We start from the raw sequence: 19,755 nt of genomic DNA, 5'->3' as shown, positions 1-19,755 counted from the left end.
GGAAAGAACAGCACTTCCGATAGTATTACAAAATGGACTTTCCTGTCCTGCTGTGTATTGTACTGTTCACAACATTATCACCCACCATCAATATCAAGTCATAACTGAACATGTAATTTAGAATGTTCTAACTTGCGTCCTTAAAGGGGGTCAAGATCAACACTTTACTTGTCTACTGCAATCACCTACTGAAATACACCAACTCAGTTAACAAGTTTTGACATGCACTCCATCCCAAGTTCACACCTTTTCTTCATTTCCTACATCAACATTCCCCCAACTCTATTTTTTTCTAGTTCAATCCCAGTAGTTGCAATTCTGCAGTAGCTTCAATCAGCTTCCAGAAATTTTAAAGAAACTACAGCACCATGAATATACATTAAAGAACTGAACCTGTCACTTTGTGTAGATGGCGGCGAGGAAAGAACCTGTCATAAGGTTGTGAACCCTCCCCATCTTCCCTTCTGTCAGCCTCACTGTGCATGCCAGTCTTTTTTTGTCCATGCCATGGATCTAATTATTCAATGTTCATACTGTGTACTATAACTCACACTGTAAGACAGAACACACACACACACACACACACACACACACACACACACAGAGTTATCCAGCCCAGTCAGAAAAAGCCATATTACTGGTAAACCGAGCTGCAGGCCTCCATGCTGGTGAATGATCGCACCTGTCTCCTGGAACGAGACACTCATTGTTTCAATCCCTGTCTGAGGGGAGATTAGCCAACACCAATTGGCCTCACAGATCATTTTACCTTCGAATTAGGTCTCCCTTAAACGCTACAGGCAAAGAAATGTGTCAAAAAATAATCCCTTGAGGGTACTGGTAATGCACATTTGTGTAGCAGCGGTGAATATGATATTGGTTGTAGTTAAGTACTGTACTAAAGGCCACCTAGAAACTAGGTCTTTTATAATCCTGGCCAACTGTAAATATTGGAAGCTATACCACTTGATTGTTTTAATAGCAGCAGATGTGGCAATTCACACCACCCTATAAAGCCCATGCGTATATTTGTTTTACTGCTAACAAATGTTTCCACAAATACCACTTGACTGTGGAAATTAATTTGGGCTCTGCGATATGGACCAAAAGTCATTTTTTTGCTGAATGGCGATACTCGATATATATCGATATTTTATATTAACGTTCATGTACGAACATGAAAATAAACTACCGGTTTGTGAAATTCATTCATTTTCTGCATCACAAAATAAACACAGTTGTGTGTTTAGTTATGACATGAGATGAGAAACAGGTGAACTGACAGTTCTACAGACGACATTTATAATGTTAATTTAATGCAACATAAACCATATCGATATGAACAATATTGTCTTACCCTATATCTTGTTTGAAAATATCAATATATCTTAAAAACTCAATATATATTGCCCAGCCCTAAAATGAATATGCTGTAAGTGAAATACAAAGAGATGATTTGAGAAGTTTCTATTTAAACTTGTGTGTGTGTACAATTACGTCTTCTTAAGACTTCTCATATAAAGTCTCATTCTGCATATGTAACCATATTCAAGCTTCTTGCTAAAATGCGTTTGAGTAAAAAAACCTACATATTTTTACATGAGTATTTCACAGGTCTAGCTTTTAGGAGACAAACTTTTCTTTTCTGTCTTCTTTTCTGTCTTCTTTGTTTACCTATATTTTGGACCATTGTTGCCTTTGTTGGATAGGACAGCTGGGGGATGACATTGCTAAGGACCGGGGCCAGAGTTGAACCCTTGATTGCTGAGACTAGAACTATAGCCTATGTACATGGGGTGCACGACATCACAGCCAGGCTACCCTGCGCTGCAAAGTGTTATTTGGGTCTTTTTATGCCTTTATTTTACTGACTGCAGCCTCTTTACTCTTTGTTTAAACTGTGAGTCTTCTTGTCAGCTACAGAGAAAACAAGTTTGGCTCTAACATGAGGTGTTTTGATTGTGTTAAGTTAACTGTACTAACTCATCACTTGTTAAATCATTGACTATGTTCGTAATGCAGATCTTTTATGGTAATATAAAATTTTGTCCCACAGTTTTTCTCTCTTTTTTCAACACAGGCTAAGAGCAATATGCATGTTGATGAGTTTTTTTTGCAGACAGTTAATTGTTTATGCATCTCTGCCTCAGCATCAGAAGGCACCAGGAGCGGAGGGCAATCCTGACACCTATCCTGACTGACTTCTCTGTTCGGGTTACTGCTGCCCCAGCCATCATCTTCAGCAAGAATCTGTCTCTCGACTGTGGGCAACCAGAGGTCTGTACTAATTCAACACAGCTTTTAAAGAATCCAACATTACTTTTTTTTTACTCTTAAAAAGTATTTATATTATAACATAAATTACAACTGGAATGAAGTCTAAAGTCTATATTACTGTGTGTTAATATTTACTATGGAGGTTACTCTGTGTTATTCATTCAGCGGTTAAGTCTTGTTTTTTGTTGTAGTTCCACTTAAGCTGAAAATGTCTCCCCTGTGAACATCACCTTTTATTTCCATGATTGTAACAATTACATTCACAATCCATTGTCCTGAACATAGACATTTATAATGTAGACGTCAGTCAAATTTATTTGCTGCTTCCTGCAGTAACTTCCTTATTAGGACTCCCTTAGCTAGTCCTTTGTGCAATGGAGGCTTTTGACCCACAGAGTTCAAACATTTGTGCTTATACAGCTGATGTTTTCTGGCAGGACTTCTTTCTTCCTTCATTGATGCTTCATCTGCCCACTCTAATGTGCCCCTTGACAATGGCTAACAGCTAATCCATAGTTTGTACTTAGAGTTACACACACACACACACACACACACACACACACACACACACACACACACACACACACACACACACACGATGCGTTGCTATTTAGGATCAGTTATAATGCAAACATGACTTGCTACAGTGTTTAAATAGATTTTCAAATCAAATCTGCTTTTCAATTGGCTGATGAATTTGTTATCGATTTTTTTCTAATCAGCAGCAGCTATGATCCATTTCTTAAATGTTCATTTGTCACCACAAAAAATGTTGGCACTTTAACTCTAGCCATGTGATTTTTTTAATGGAATGTGTTCTAATTGCTGGTACTGTGGCGCCTGTGACGTAGTGATTGTTGCACCTCTTGTACAGAGCTGTGATCCTTCATGTTTGAATCCGTCCTGTGGTTCCTTTCCTGCATCTCGTTCTTCACTCCCTCTTTCACTGTTTTTCAGACTATCTTCATTCCTCTATGTAAATAGAAGCACTACAAGCTCAAAAAGAAACGTAGCTGCTCCTACTATAATTCTACTATAATTCCAACTACCGCATGTCTTATCATACAGACAATACTTTTTGTTTTATACATAACGTGAAAAAAGCTGAATTATAAAGCCAGTGTAACATTGGATATTGAATACAAGAAGCAGTTATGTAGTGATTTGAAACAGTTGGTTTAAATGGATTATGTCTACATAATAGTGCTTAATACATTTGTGTATATTAATGCTATTGTATATGTAGTTTATTCTTGCCTGTTGATGAGTTATATCCCGATACATGTAGCTCCAAGCTGAGGTAAGTTTTGCTTACTGTAGTTGGGACATTAGAGTTAGCAAAGGGTAAAAGATATTAACAAATACCTCAGCTAAACAGAAAAAAGTATACAAGTGATTGAAAGAGTTCTGGGGCAATGTATGGGACATCACATACGGCATAATTCATGTGGTTACACCAACTGAGGGGCAGAAAGCACATGAGTCTCTCCGTCAGTGTATGGCCTGAATGCTCTCTGTACAAACAGATTTAACAAGAAGTTAGAGCTTGCTTTTACAGACTTCCGAAAGTTAAGAGAGGAAATGGATCACCACAATCCAGAGTAACACAACTGAAAAACCAAGCACTGAAAGCTGAATTTGCAGTTTACTGCAGTTTAAACTATTAGTGGAAGTTTAAACCATATCAGGTATCGTAGACAAATGTAGTTTTCCTTATAATAGGCTACTCTACAAATAAAGCACAAAATTAGACTTTTGTTGATTTTTTTATCTTCTCATTTGCATCCCACAGAGTCACAATAGATGGTTAGTTTAATAATCCTGTTTTGTGGAATACTTCACCAGATATATACAATCTAGAATCCAGAAGTTCGTTGGTTTGGTTCCCAGCTCCTGCAGCCACATTCATATGTGTACTTCGGCAAGACACCTAATGCTAAAATGCTTGTGAATGGGATTAGATCTTTCCGGTGGGCACTTTGCATAACAAAGTGTGCCATCAAGGTGTGAATCGGTAATCTCTGTTTACACAACACTGTGTCTTTGGTTAGAAGATAGATGTAGGACATGGGCAAAAAAAAGCATAACATGTTATTGGATGTCTATTCTGCTTGTTCGCCTGTTTACCTTTTTTTATCTTCTTCGTCTCTGTCTAGGAGGTGGTGGTGTGTGGCCACTCTCTGGAGGTAAATGTGACCAGCAGTCTGGATTTCTACCTGAGTATTGCCCAGGTACAGCTCCTTCAGCAGCTTCTCAGAGACAACATGGTGTGGATGGACACTCCGGAGAAAAGTGCTGAGGTAGATACTATGATCAGTGATTAACATTAATAATGAAAATTAGTGCATTGGTTTTGACTTCCTCTCATCAAAATGTGTATGTATATTCAGTGTCACATTCAGATTGACGTATGAAATTAAAGGGCTGTATAAGTAATTGTTTTGTTTGATGATTGTTTAGTGAACCAGAAGAGGCCTGGTTATATGCTGAATATTAATCTAATTTTAATGAAAAACAACTTACTCACAATAATTAAATGCTACATTTAACTGTGCCAGTTTCATAAAAAGAAAATCCAGTGTTTTCCTAAAACTTTGCCCTTAAATTTGCTCCAGGCTGCTTCATATGAATCCCCCACATTTAAATATTTACTCCTGAAGAGCGTTTCTCTAATGTAATCTTAGTTTACTGTGCCGTGCTCAGCTACAGCTCTCAGGACCTTCTCTATTGTTTACAGGACGGGGAGCTCTTAGGCGCCATTTGCCTGTCTGACCACTTAATATAGCTTTATAATGGAACACAATATAATGATATTTACTAGCTGTAGTGGGAATTGGAGTCATAGAGAAGTGAAGGGCATGGGGTAGAGAAGAGGACAGAGAATGGGATGAAATAAAGTGAGCTACTGAGTGAGTTGTGAGGAAGTTGTACCTTCACTTGTGATTCAATGCTAGATTCACAAATAGTTGAATAGTAGCCCGCTGCAGGTCATTGATAAGAACAACATAAATATTTTCTCTGTGAAAGAATTCTATACATGTGCAAAAAAGGCTGGCTTTTGATTTCGCAGCCTTGTAGGAGGAGGTCAAAAATCCTGAAGGATCTTAAGTTTTCTGCACAAATTGAGCATAACACTTCTTCATAGCCTTACTGATGGTTGGGAATAGTCTGTCATCCATGTGGATTTCATGTCCAGTCCCAAAAAATTATCCTTTAAGGGCCATTGTTAGGTAGCTGCCCATCAAAATCTTTAATCACTTGCATTGTGACAGGATATTTGGAGTCTATAACGAATAGAAGTAAGGCCTCTGGATCAAGCTGGCTGCCTTAACATATACGACCACCTACCCAGATGAGCTATCCTTCTTTCCAAATCCTAAAGACAGCACGTGTCTGGTACTAAATAATGGCCTCTGACTAATGCTTTTTAAGGCCTGGGGATAAGCAGTTAGTTATATGTGTAATATAGGAAGGTTTAGGCCCACCAATAGTCATCAGCTTGGAGCACATTTTAACTGCAAACTAAGGAAGTGAGCTATAGAGTTATGAGGCCCCTGAAGGTTGTGAGGGAAGGCCAACTTAGGTGTTACTTTGATTGATATTGCATCTTGGCAAGGTTATACTTTGCAGGTGAGAATGTGCCTCCTCCCAATCCTTACACATGTGCAGAAGGTCCTCTGGTAAGGCAAGGCTGTCCCAGTCCCTTTTTAGTTAGCCTTCTTGAAACAGAGTACAACCAACAAGTTAGGGTCATAATCTCTTGAATCACCTTATAAATAGAGCACTGGTTGTCTTATTGGCTTAGGAACTCAGGATTTAAACAACAGAGTGTCAGTTTGGCAGTGCTACTGGAAGCCTGAGGCTGATTCATGCCTGTCTGGCTGAACCTGAGAAATCTACGTTCAGCTGTCACCTTTCCCTGTGAAGATAACTAATTTCTAGCTTGGTCCAAGAGTATCTATAGCTAATTCATCAGGGCTTTGGCATCTTGTTCAAAGGCAAGACTCTGCAGTTCTTCTCGGACTTTCTTCTAGGCAATTTAGCAAAAGCAATAATTACCAAAAACTCAATAACAAAGCATTCTCCATTGTCTAATCATTGTCCCAAAGTTAATCAATAACCAAACAAATAATTGTTTGGTTTGCAACGCAGTGTTGTTATTTGCTAAAAATGAGTTGTGCTGTTAGCATGCCATGGTAGTCGCACATTAGAGTTTTCCTTTGAAGCCCTCTTGCAGCCCGTCTTCATCGATGCAAAATAATCGTTGCATCATAAAACCGACATATGAAACGCTCTTGCTGCTCAAAATGTTCTGGAAACATTTGTAGCGGTATGAACCACATCAATACCAGGACAAAGAATGCAACACGCAAGATCTCCTTGATTGTTTACTTTCACTTTGCAATTACCGCTTTACCCCACCCCAGAACTTTTTGTTCAATGACTGAACGATCTTTGCACACGTGCACTTTTGTTTACAAATTCTGGGCCTCTTGCAAAAAATTTAATGTGAAAATGAACCGTACCAAACCAAAAAAGAAACACTGTATTGATCCAGACCAAAGAAAGCTATCTAAAGGAGTTTCCTGGTGTGAATACAACCTAAAAGATGCATTATATACACTAATGACCAGTATATGTCTGATAACTCCAACCCCCTTAGTCTTTAAAAGTCACATTTTTGGCTTTCTTTGGGGGGGAAAAATAAGGAACCTTTAAAGGGTTGTTAGTGCAATGATTATTTTGTTGTTATTTAAACAACTAAGATGCTTGACACATGCTACTGTACCTGTTGTTATATACACACTACCTTTTAATTGTCCACAGTGCACTCACCAAGCAGACAAAGCACGCTAGGCAAACCAACTCTGTATGTGAGAATGGAGACCTCACAGTCAGTCTGTTTGTCAGATTTGACAGTGAAACATTATAACAAATATAATAGGTGAAAGCTATAGTGTGAACTTTTCTGACATTTTTATTCAATGTTTAGTTGTTTATACAGTTAATAGTAAGGAGGCGTCTGTGGTGCATCTGGTTTTGATTTGGGTGATCTCTGAGCCCCCCTTTGACCTGTAATGAATGATTCATGGCTTGATTTTGTCAAGGGGTAGCTAACGGCTGTAGAAGGTTCATCCAGGTTCAAGGCAGAATGAGAAAGCTCAGCAAGCAACTATTCTGGGAGGTCCATGTAAGACACCCCCCCCCCACACTTCTCCACGACACACACACATACACAGAGTATATTGAATAAGATATGTTCCTTCTTTTTCAAGTCAGTGTATACAGAACATTCCTCACATACACACTCAACCTTGCATGACTCCCGTTTTCTATGGATTCATACTGAGCAGGTCATACTGTAGGAGTTTGGGATTCGGGCTACTGTTCTGAGGCACAGTGGCAGGCATAGGGTTATGTTCCCTTTCCCCAGCCACATCTCCCAGTTAACTCAGGGATGGAAAGAGTTAACTTATTTTTTTTCAGAACCTACTATTGGGAAATTGCTGCAAATAAATGGTTTAAGTGAGATAGATAAGGCCGATAAGTCCTTAGTGATAACATGATGATCATACATTCAGTTTTAGAAATTTAAGGATATATGCATGGGGACATCTTCACGCCTTCATTTAATTTAAAATACTACAATTACATTTTCCAGTCAGTCAGTATGTTTCCACCATATTATTAAATGTGTGCTCTACTATGTTCAGTTTTATAACTGTGCCATGATGGAGTGTGACAATATCATAATAACAGTGAGGTTGGTCAGTGTGTCTTCACTTCTTTGCTGCTTCAGAAACTAAATGTTGTCAGTTTTTTGGACACTCATTGTTAAACTATGTGTACCTTCATCAATCTCCGTGTTGTTACTCTTTTGGCAAGCACATCTGTCCATTTGCTTGCCTCTCACCCTGCAAGGGTTGGGGGGGAGTATGACTCAAACAGAGATGTGTTCTGGTTTGCAAAAGCTCATTTTACAAGCTGCAGAGCCCTCTAGTGTTTTTGTAATTTCAGCATCATGGGTTCCCATTTTTTAGAAACCAGATCCTGAGGGCTGCCTCCCTTCCTTTGCAGTTCACTCTGCTCGAGATCTAGACCAAGTACAAGCCTTAATCACACCACTAACAAATAACATCATTTCTTTGCCATTAAACATTTGACGTTTCAACATATAGATCAGATTAGATTTCATAGAGGATTACACAATATAGGAAGCTGGACTTTGGTCATGTATCAGTCTAATAAGCAGGCATTATCATGGCAGTGGAAGCCTTTTGGCTTCCCAAGACAGAAAATGAAAGACAAAAACTGTGTGCAAGTATCACAACAAGACAGGACTTCACAAATAGCACAACAAACATGATGCAGCATTTAATCAACAGCACAATGAGAAGCTCCAATCACCTCCAGATTATTTTAAAATAAATCGTGAGAGAATTGTGTCGTGAACTCAGTATCGTGAACTCAGTGTCGTGAGTTGAGTGAATCGTTCCATCCCTAGAAGTCACTGAATACATCTCTGGTTTCCCAGCAACATGCTTGCTGTCTTAAAGCACATGCTTGCTGTCTTAAAGCACACAATGGTGGACTACAGCATATTATTTCACATTTTGCTCCTGGATTTTGAAAACCTGCATCAGCTTTCCAACACATAAGAGCTAAATGATCAAATATTTTTGAGTGTCAACAAGTGTTTTCTTTTAAATGGTGCTTTTGATTTCTGTGCTTCTCTATCTCTCGTTCTTACACATGCAAACATACACACATGCAGAAGCAGCTTGGGTCAGCCATGTGCTTGTACCACAGTGTGAGAGGAAAATACCCTCTGGTGCAGGGGAAGTACCACTCAGCTTCATCCTCCACCTCATCCTGGCATGATTACATGCATGAGAAACAGGGCTTTAGACTTCCTCCAAACTCAGGCACATGCACATACACACACACACTGATGCCAGTGCACATACTAAAAGACAGTAAGGCAGTACCCATGTTCAGGACAAGGTATCAGACCTCACAGGAACTTCTCAATTACAGATGGGGGAAAGCTCTTTATCACCAATTACCTGCCTTATCTCTACTTCCTCTCACCCTTTTTCTCTTATTTCCTTTTTTTGTGTCATCAAATCAGTCCACTTTATGAGGCATTTTTGTATACTAACTGCCTAATTCTTAATCACCTGGCTTTGACCTTCATCCAACCCTTTTTCTCTTTCCCTCTATCGTTATCCTCACTTCCATGCTCCACGTCTTCTTTCATTCATGTCTTTTTTCTGTGGAACTGGCACTGCTCCTGACTGGGGAAAATGGTGGTCCTTTAAGAAATTGGTTCCCAACTGGGCCCCCCTAGAGGGATTCCCAAATATCTCTGCTGGGGGTGCAAAAATGTGTCTGCGCTGAAGCTATCAATTACATCAATAGGGTTAGTGGTAGCACACATGCTGGATAGTTTAAACAAAGATCTTTTGGTCAGAACAAATGTGTATAGGTTTGTTCTGGATTTTGTCAGTAAAAACATTTACCCAATTTGTCTTTTAAAAAAGTTCATCGTCAAATAGAGCCGTCAGTTAGGACACCCAAAACTACGTATTTTTGCTTGCAGTTACAAATAATGACAAAAACTGTAAAACTAAAAAAGACTCTTCAAACACTACTGTTGGGCTGGCTGACATTTGGAGAATGATATCTTGGTCATCTATTCCACCTCTTGTGTAACAGTTTACCTTTCATCCTCATGTATGAAGGCTAAACTAGGAGCGTGAGCAGAATGTTGAAAGTGGATAACTCGGCTTATCTTAGCCAAGGTGTTGTTGACAAGCTTGGCTCTGATCTTGATCCTTGTCTGTTTATGTTTAATGTAAACCATTTCCAAGATGGTTCCTCTCAGTGATGAGTGTTTCATTTTGTCTTGTTGCTGTTGAGATCTATAGACTGAAGTTTCTCCGTCTACCTCAGCAATTTCCAGGACATTGAGGTGTCGGAGGAGCTTTTATGTGCTTTCTGGGCAAACATATTAGGAGACATCAGATGTGAGGGAAAATTTAAAGCATAGGAAAGGAACAGAGCAGTCAAATCGAAGAGACGCATTGAGAGGAGCTTGTATGACCATGAATGCAAGGGGAACAATGAGTAAGAAAGTAATCAACAGAGATTGTCAAGGCACATTAAGAACAAGTTCTAAGAAGTCTGAATCCCCTGTTTTCTTTGATTCCTGGCTCTGTTCAAAGTATATGCCTGTAAATGTGGAGGCTGATGTCCTGAGAGTACAGCTCTTAACCAGTCAACCTGGCCAAGTCAACCTATTAATAGTCTCTAGAGGCCAGATCCTTTTCACCATGACCTCTTGAAAGCATGCGTGGTACTGTTTTCCTTTTTCTGTTTCTGCTGAGAGTAATAATAAATAAGGCTCCCTGCACAGGCGTCTACTTTTCCATTTTGGCTGTCTTACATCTGTTAAGTAAGCGTCGTTGTCTCAGCTTATCTTAAACATACATATTTTCATAGCCTGTGTTCATCTTGCTGCCTTACCTTTGTTATGAAAGCTGAATCTTTTTTTTCTCCTCTATCGTTCAAGTCTCAATGACCCTCCTGTGTGTATCAGCTGCAAATTGACAGCCAGTCATAACAACTCACCTCACTGGTCAGCCCAGCACTACTAGCAACCTTCCCCTGGAAGCACAACTCTGGCACATTCTTAAATTGTCCCCTCAGAAATCTGATCTTTTAGGCATCAGTAGCAGCTGAATTTGCTTTTTTCCTCAATCAGCTTTGTAGAAATTAGCGTGAAAACTCCATATAAATTCACAGAGGCTAGGATTCTATTAGAGCCTTTGAGGATAGGCACCATAGGCCCCTCCTTGAACCCTGGGATCAGGTGTCAATTCAGGTGAGAAGGAATCAGGAATGCCCGCTCTCTGCCTGCAAGGGAAGTAGGGTCACACACCAAGGGGAATAATAAAAGCAAGGAAGTCCATGGCAACTTGTCCTCATACCGTAGCAGACTTTGTTCAGTGAAAAAAAGCAAAAAAAATTGTCTGAAGAGGTGAGAAAGGTAACTTTTTTCCCCCCTACTACACAAGTAAAAGCAAGATTCCACCTAAAATAACAGGTGATGGAGAGTATTGGGTTTGCTTTCTGTAACTTAGATGGTAAAGTAAGAGCATGTTTGCACATATGTTCACCAGTGGTGTTATTTCTCACGGAGGCCAAGGAAAGCCAGGCTTCCCCAGTTTTGTGGATTTAGGTGCCAGGTGCCTTACGAGCCAGATTTCCCCATTGTGGTTTTCATCTACTTCAAACTTGAATGGTTAAGGGGAGATTTTTTGTGCTGTTGCACAATCACCAATCTTCCCCATTTCTCTTTTACAAGTGAAACAACAACCTCTTTAAATGGTGTGTTCACCACACATCTACAGGGGTAGTGAAATAATTGCTTCTGGGGATGCCGGTGGCTGGGCAACTCAAGATGTAGTCTGTTCTGTACTTTTTGACTCTATCCACCTGTCGCTCTAATAAAGGCAAGAAAAAAATCACACAAAACATCCCAGATGAGGCCAGTTAAAGTACCATCCCTTAATGAAAAAAAAAACAAAAAACAATGCTCGGATATTTTGGAAAATGAGGCAATGAGCTTGAGTCTATATGGCAGCAGTTTCCGTTGATCTATTTTTAGCTTCCTGAGTGATTTAGATGTTCATAGCAAAAATGAATCATTAGAAGCACTGCACACTCCAACATTTGGACTAGTCCAGAAGCTTACAAAAAATATGTGTACTTTGTTCATTAGAGTAACATTACTTTGAACTACCACAACACAAGCCCAAGTAGGAAGAATTATGATTACTTTGTTTAGCTGCCAGAGCTGCTGCAAAGTTAAACATGTTTTTCTTTTCTCTAAATTCCCCCAATGCATGTAAGCCTCCAGGTGCAGCTGACTAGACTCCAAATTTGCTTCTACAACCTTGAACTATGCTTGTGAACTATGTTATTTATGTGGTCAGCTTGGCTCTTTCTTTCTTATGTGATCTTTATACCAATGTGTGTTCGAGCCATTTCTTTACCTTTCAACAAGCATATTATATTGAGAATTAAATTAAATCAATGCAGCACCTGTGCTGTGGACAGGTTAGAAAAGTTCTGTTCAGCACAACTGCTGTTGTTGCCGCTGATAAAGAGTCATCATCCTCCTCAACAGAACGTGGTAAGAGCATCCAAACTTGGAGGAGAAATGTATTTGTTTTCCGAGCAATAGAAGATAGATTTAGTCTATTTTGTTTAAAATATTGTTTCATTTTCTCTTTCCACTGAATAGTAGTAAAGTATTAACAATGGTATTAATAAAGACTTGGATTAATAAGGTGTCAATCAATGTGAAAAAATAATGGAAAAAAAGATCCCTATCCCTATTGCTTGTACAGTAATGTTCTTGCAGCATTATGTGTTAACAGACAGGACACATTGTCAGATGAACAAAAAAAGTCTGTGTATCATTCCTAAATGCTTACGTCACCATAGAGGATCCACTTTTCCCCTTTGTTTTTAGGAGCACACTTAATGGTGTTAATCTACAAATGATCTCTTGGCATTTTGAGCAGTTTCTTCAATGACAAATACATTTATATTGCACCCTGCTTATCCAAACGGCAAGTGTGATTGTAGAAGTATGGGGCAAATCTTGGGAGTTCTCATAATCATCCCCAACCCAAGCAGTGGATTTGATTGGTGGGTCTGAAAGGGGGTTTTGGTCTTGATTTGTACAACTGTTGACGACGACTGAAGCAATATGTCTTTAGGTTTAGGTTTTAGGGTGTTTTCTGTAAGACCCTATGAATCACTCTTGATTGCCAAAGCTGACAGGCAGGGCATGGTGGGTTTTGTGTGTGCCTCTGAAATCCTGGAATCATACAATAAAGGCTAACTAAACATGATGAGCTCACATTTAACATTTGACATGTTGACTAGGATGTTCAAGGCTGCTTCATAAAATCAAATCTTCTTATACAATGGAAATCTGTATTGTATTTTCAAAAAAAGTTGTGTTTTGCTTTGGTACAGGAGAGAGGTAGTTTTGAATCTCAGTCATCTATTTAAAAAAAACAACAACAGATGATTCTGCCACCATATGTCCCTGTGTCAGGTCTTTTATTTGACAGAATAATGCAATTTTCCAGATGGGCATTGGTTACTGAATGTTTTATTTTCATTCCCGAGCCTTTATCCTTATATGATATTATTTCTTTGTTTTTTTTTTTAACACTCTAGAGCATAAAACATTTTTCCAAGTATAGCTTGATATAGCTGCTGATTAAAAGGCAACATCTCAACAGTATATTTTTTTATTTTTTGTCTTTTAGTCTTTCCTTTGTTTTTTCAGAAAGCTTTTTCACACACTTTTCACTGTTTAGACTAGCCATGTCACTCAGTCCTCTCTTCACTTCTCCCCCAGTAAGTCTTTGGGGTGGAAAGTGTTTCAACTGACACAGTGCTTTGGGAATGTCAACATGAGTAAATTATTACTGTCACACGGATGTTTCCCTTTTCTCCCTTTATGTAAGTGGAATCAGGGGAAAAACACACTGTCTATTCTCACATTTGTTATTTCTCTACCTCTGCCCAAAGCAAGGATTGAGGTTCTAAGGACAAATGCAACAGGGCCTTAAATGTGGGAGGAGAGAACTAAAAAGATATTGTCTCTCATGCTCCTTTGAGAAACATTCTGTTGAACCCTGGAGGAGAAAAACTCACCCACCAACGTTCGGATCGGAGAGAGAGCTTGTAAAACCGGCCCCTGCTAAGCGCCCTGAGCTTTTGAGAATACCGTTTTTAAAATACTGTTACAGTCTCTCTAGGAGCACTAGCCATCCTAGGGCCGCGACCTTTCTTGCTTCTTTGTTGTGGTTCAGTTGAAGTGCAAAGCAGGTTGCCTTTGTTATCGCAACAAAGTCGGCTATGTTAAATGACTATCTTTGATGCCATTTTTTGCTTTGTGAGTGCTGTTATGGTGTACAAAGAGAAGTGACTTCATGTTATTAATTTCTTCCTCCCTCTGTTTTCCACGAGAAAATAAGAGAATGAATTACAGTTTTTATGGCACTAGGTTAAGTATCATTATTATTCTTTTGATTTAGATGAGGTTTTCCGGTATTGAGGTTTTCTTTCATTAGCACAAAAGCACAGAGGCCTGGTACAAGCTTAATGGTTTTTGTAAACAATAGTGGGTAGCACAGCAGAGGCCAAGCCATTAAACTCAGATGCAGTCAAGATACACAGTTTGCTTCCACATATTAGCCTTCCTCTAGCCACATTTTTTGGAGTTACACTGACAGGAATAGGGGGTCAGAAGCCGTACAGATGTACCATGATATGATTGGCACTTGGGACACTCATGATTTCACACTTTGGGGATTATCCTCCATTTTCCAGAATGTTCTGCCTTGAGACTCTTAGGGGATGACCTCATGATTGGCTGGCGGGGGTTTGGGAGAGATTGTGTATAAGTGTATGTAGTCACAAGTTCATGATCAGCTACATTCAGAGAAAGATTGCACTGGGATCTGGAAACAGCACTTCAATGCAGCCATTATATAATGTAATAGAAAGTAATTGTAGGAAAAGGGGATTTCAGTTGGGACCAGGACTGCAGCTACGGTGCGTGTTTGTATTCTGAATTTATTACCCTCTGTCAATGAATAAATTGGCTAAAGGTTAAATCACATACACAACAGAGCCCATTTTATCTGCTCCCTTTTTAGTGAGTAAGTGCAATGGGGATATAAGTAACTTATCCCAGTAACACAGACACTCTTTAATACTATAGCTGAAGTCCAACCCTTGTAGAGATTGCCATCGTGTATGAGTTCTGATTGCATGCAAAGGATCAAATAATATGAGCAAATACATGCTGAAGGATTTTTTTGTGATTGTTTCTTTTTTCTTTAAACTCCCAAATGCTGTACATGTTACGAATTATTCCACTTGTGAGCACATCTAAATATAGTCCAAGACTTACTTAGGGGGCACTCTCTTAGCAGAGAGGTTAAAGAGAACTGGTGGAATTTGCTATAATTTTAATGCATGTGTACAGCCTTAGCTTGGGAAGAGAAACTGACAAGCGTAAATGTATCTGGCAGTTTCTCCTGGCTCTTGCTTTCAAAGCTGCTGTGCAACTTTTTGGTGCCTTCCAATGTGTTGCACTACTTGGAAGGGACATTTCGCCTTCACTGAATAACTTTCAAATACCTCTTTACCTCAGTAGAAGTTTGACCTGCTTAACACAATACACATGGAGACAGGTCCAGGCCCTTTCTGCCCTCTCTCCTCTCCCCATTGCTTGGAAAATCTTACGTTTCTACAGAAAAGAAGTGCACACATCCTGTCCTCATTAGGCCAGGGAAAGGAGAAGGATCTGGCAAGGCCGATCCTATGGAAGCCCCACACATGAGCCTGGACAGAACAGAACAGGCAGGCAGGCAGGCATACTGCAGCATTTTATATGGCTCTTGTTCTTAGCCTTTGATGACATTGTTTAGAATAGGAAATATCTAATAAGTCAAGTATTCTGTCTAATCTGCTGCCAGTGGGTTTAGTATTTGCCTGGAGGTCTTGAAACACTATCTCGGCCACAGCAATAATATACATTTAAAATTCTCAAGGAGTGGGTGGGAGGGAGCAGTGAGGGGGTGGAGGGCTTAGGGAACATGCTGTAATAGCAACCATGTGCAGGTTTGAGCAGACTCTGGTGGGATAGGAAGGGACATACCTTGGGTCTGATGAAAACTCACACACTGTTTGTCTTCCCCTTTGTCCAATTCAACATAATCATGTATCAAAAATCAGCAGTAGCAAATTCTCTAACTGAAAAGAGAAAATGTAGAAAAAACCCTTACTATTATTGTCACAGTTCATATGATTATTAGACAGGTCTGTATGATATAACTGTCAAGCTTTTAGCTGTAGGTGGAGTGTTTAATTGATATGATGCAGTGGTTGAATCATTTTTATCAGCTTATGGATAATATCTTCCATGTGCTTGCAGCATTTTTGAAAGTTAAGCCTCTGTTTATTTCAGCTTTTTAGCCAGATGTATCTGTTTTATATAAACGTGACATGATATGTTTGTCCTGTTCCTGTCCAACTGGAGCAAGTGGTGCCTTCTTTATAGTCTGTCGTGACGGCCTGCTTAGGTAGCAGAATAAAGATGCCTTAAACCCAGCCATTCACTCGTGATTAATGTCATATGTGTTATGTCCTTATTACCACAATGGCTGGAAGTCTGTTTGTTAGACCAGAGCATACAAAAAACAACAAAATGCTCATAAACAATTTCACTATATGAAACAGTTGTATTTGCCAGAGTGAGACCTTCTTGAAAAGATATTTTTTATTCAACATTTTAATGATTTTAAGACCACAGAAAAAGCCCCAGAACATGCCTTTAATGTCTTTGTGGCTATGACGTTCCCTTCTTTTATTCTTTGTCCATGGTTGCAGTCAAGCAAGTTATTTGGTTTTCATCCTCTTGTAATTTCAGGAAAAAAACAAGTTCTTATTCATTTTGTGATCCATCAAAACGCAATATCTTGGTTTGGTTTAAGATAAAGCATTTCCTTTTAATCCAAACTGAAGTGTCAGGCTCACAACATGTTTCAAGCTTGTGTACATCTTCAAGGTTTTTGGATAATTGTTAAGTTGCAGCTGCCCTTTGGTGTGTAGCACCGCTACACAAACAAAATTGTTACTTTCTTGAGAGAATATTGATGGTTTTAGTAGTTAAATTGTACTTTGTTGCTGTGTTGCATTTGCAATGTGGTGTTTATTGTTTCTAGATTCACTAAAGGTTTTAAACAGTGCATTAGTAAAGATAGTTGTTACCATTTTCTTTCATTTTCATTTTTCAACTTTTACCAGCTTGTGTTGGAAAAAGTTGTTGTTTTTTCCACACAAAAAAAAAGAATAATAATGAACTTAGTATTTTAGCTTTGAGCACAACCACTTTAGTATATGCTTATAGGAGAACAGTTCATTATAGCAGACCTGTCTTACACAAATGTGAAAACAGTGATACTCGATTTCTGCTAGCTTGCAGCTGCCTGCAAGTTATTTTAAACTTATTGTGGCATGTTTTCCATGTTTCTTTGGAGCTGTGTTTACAGGGACGCTGAGGGGTTCTTCTCTATAACCCATTCTAACACTCGTGGTTGATATCAATTGAATCTGTATTGTCTTTTTAAGCTTTTTCTACCTAAATTGGTGAAAAGAAATTAAGTTCACATTTTCTCTACCCAGCAGTAATTCCCAGCACACTTCAAGGTACAATAAAATCGACAATGATGTAAACACTGCCTTACCTTGACTGTTTTTGTTCAGGTACATCAGTGTCAGCAGAAGCGTGGCAGTCGAGATGCAGTGGCAGGTGTCGACTCTTCGTCTCGTCACAGCGGGACTGGGCCGGACAGCGGCTTTGGCAGTGACAGCACTCGCATTCGCATTATCCAAATAGAGCAGCAGAGTGGTGCCAGCCACCATTGCATTGCTAGACCTTCCCACAAGTCCACCATCACCAAGAACCTAAGCTTCATCCCTTTCGACATCTTTCTTACTGCTAGTAGGCTGTCCGTAATGACCTATGCTTGTGCCAGTCCCCCAAAGGCTCCTCAGTCACTGTCAGAATCCCCCAGCACACCAGAGAAGAAGGAGCAAGGGGATAAGGTAAACGTAAACCATCAACACTTTCACAAGAGTCAGTTTGTATATGTTGTTTATTCATTTCAAGAGGAAGGTGTATCATTTATGTAAGGGTTGTAGTTGTGTTTATGTGGAGGGATTCTTATCATGCTATTTCAGAACATGAATTGTCATTACCTCCACCTGTAATATCTCATCGTATGGACTTAAAACTCAATGCTCATGCATGGTGTATATTTAAACTCCTAGTTAGGTTTAGTGTGATATAGGCAGATCCAAAGTGGGAAACTGTATTGGCACAAGTCCAAATAAAGGAAAAAATACACATGCCACAAGCATTTGGGACTGTGAAGTTGTTCCTGACCATAACAGTAATGACACAAACCACCCTTTAACCTTTGTTGTGACCAGCTAGTTTCTCCAAATCATTACTGTTATTAAATGTCTATGTAAACCTTTCTGTTTTTGGCATTCTCATGAATAAATACTTACAGCGAATCTTAGCTAAAATAAGGCTTAGTGCAGCTTCTAATGGCTCTGTTTGTTTCACAGCAGATCGGAAAAGATTCCCTTCACCAGCCAGAGATCCTCTCTGAGATTACTCCAGCCTCACCCTCACCAAATCCAGACTCCATTCCAACCGCACAGAGTTCCCTTGCAGGCCTGACAGCTGAAGACATCCTCAACAGCAACACCTCCCAGCCAGCCTCCTCGCTGCCAAGGAGTACCCTTCTCTCCCTGGACGGCCTACCAACTCCCAGCCGGTCCTCAGCCCGCCAAGCACTGGGCGTGACCATAGTAAGGCAGCCGGGCAGAAGAGGGGCTGGAGACCAAGTGCTAGAACCCCTCCTGTACCTCCAAGTGATGCAACCTTTCGCTTTGCTCAGCTGCCATCACCGGAAGCAGAGGATGGAGTTATCAGTGTTTGATGTGTCTCTGAAAGGAGTACCTTCAGACTACAAGTGTCTAGGTGAGGACGATTAGGAGAGGAGGGTGGCAGAGTTTGTTTAGGGAAGAATTATAGAAACCGTTTAAAATTATTCCTCGTATGAAAGACGCAATAAAAAAAGATAATTGTTTTCTGAAATCAGAACACTTAACAACTATCTTTGCGTTTCTTTTCCTCTCTTAATGCCATTTTTTGCTCACTTTTGTCCCTTTTGATTTCCAAATATTTCTGCAGACCCAGGAAAATCTCTGCCAGAGTCGCTGGACTACAATGTGTTCTGGCTACAGACGGTAGCTGGAGAAGTGGATGACAAAACGGGCATCCCTCCCCCTCTGCTCTGCCTCAATATCAAAGATTTCCTCAATGGACCAGGTGGGGATCATGCACAAGTACACAAAACACGTGCAACTTCCGCATTCACTAACATGCACGAAACATTTTAAGTCTAATTTCTGCTGTGAACGCTCAGGTAAAGTGTATGAACCTACTAGTGAGAAACACAGAGGCAATCACAAAAGTCTGTGTTTTCTGCCACATGTGCAGAAACTGGCAGGGTTATGAGGTTTTGTTCTTTGAAAGGCCACTGATATTAATCATAGTAATTTAAGGTGCCATGGATTTACAAGGCATCAAATGCAACAGACAAACATAGACAAAAAGGGAGTAAGGAGTACTGTTAAACCGTCTATCAATCCATCCATCCATTCATTTTCTCATCCACCCCCGGTGCCTTGCCGCCAAAGAGCTTGCTAATCAACTCGGTGACTTTGGCTTGGGTGATGGAGTGATGGTGGGGAGCTGCTGACTTCAACTGGAGATGTAGTCGGGCGGTGGAAGGAATATTT

The 19,755-nt window shown here is 39.8% G+C and overlaps 1 protein-coding gene across 5 annotated transcripts in view; it reads left to right on the top strand.

The window, feature by feature from the left end:
* Positions 1–19,755, top strand: part of vps13b (vacuolar protein sorting 13 homolog B) — a 265,939-nt gene that overhangs the window by 168,380 nt on the left and 77,804 nt on the right. For all 5 annotated transcript variants that reach the window (XM_079344752.1, XM_079344753.1, XM_079344751.1 and 2 more), the window contains 5 exons: positions 2,151–2,277; positions 4,434–4,577; positions 17,644–17,985; positions 18,514–18,931; positions 19,145–19,282. In XM_079344752.1, coding sequence (XP_079200878.1) covers positions 2,151–2,277; positions 4,434–4,577; positions 17,644–17,985; positions 18,514–18,931; positions 19,145–19,282 — 1,169 coding nt within the window. The remainder of the gene's footprint in view (positions 1–2,150; positions 2,278–4,433; positions 4,578–17,643; positions 17,986–18,513; positions 18,932–19,144; positions 19,283–19,755) is intronic.

Source organism: Symphodus melops (genome assembly GCF_947650265.1).
Source record: "Symphodus melops genome assembly, chromosome: 5".
In the NCBI taxonomy this organism is placed as follows: domain Eukaryota; kingdom Metazoa; phylum Chordata; class Actinopteri; order Labriformes; family Labridae; genus Symphodus; species Symphodus melops.
This window is presented reverse-complemented; position numbering and strand designations above follow the sequence as displayed.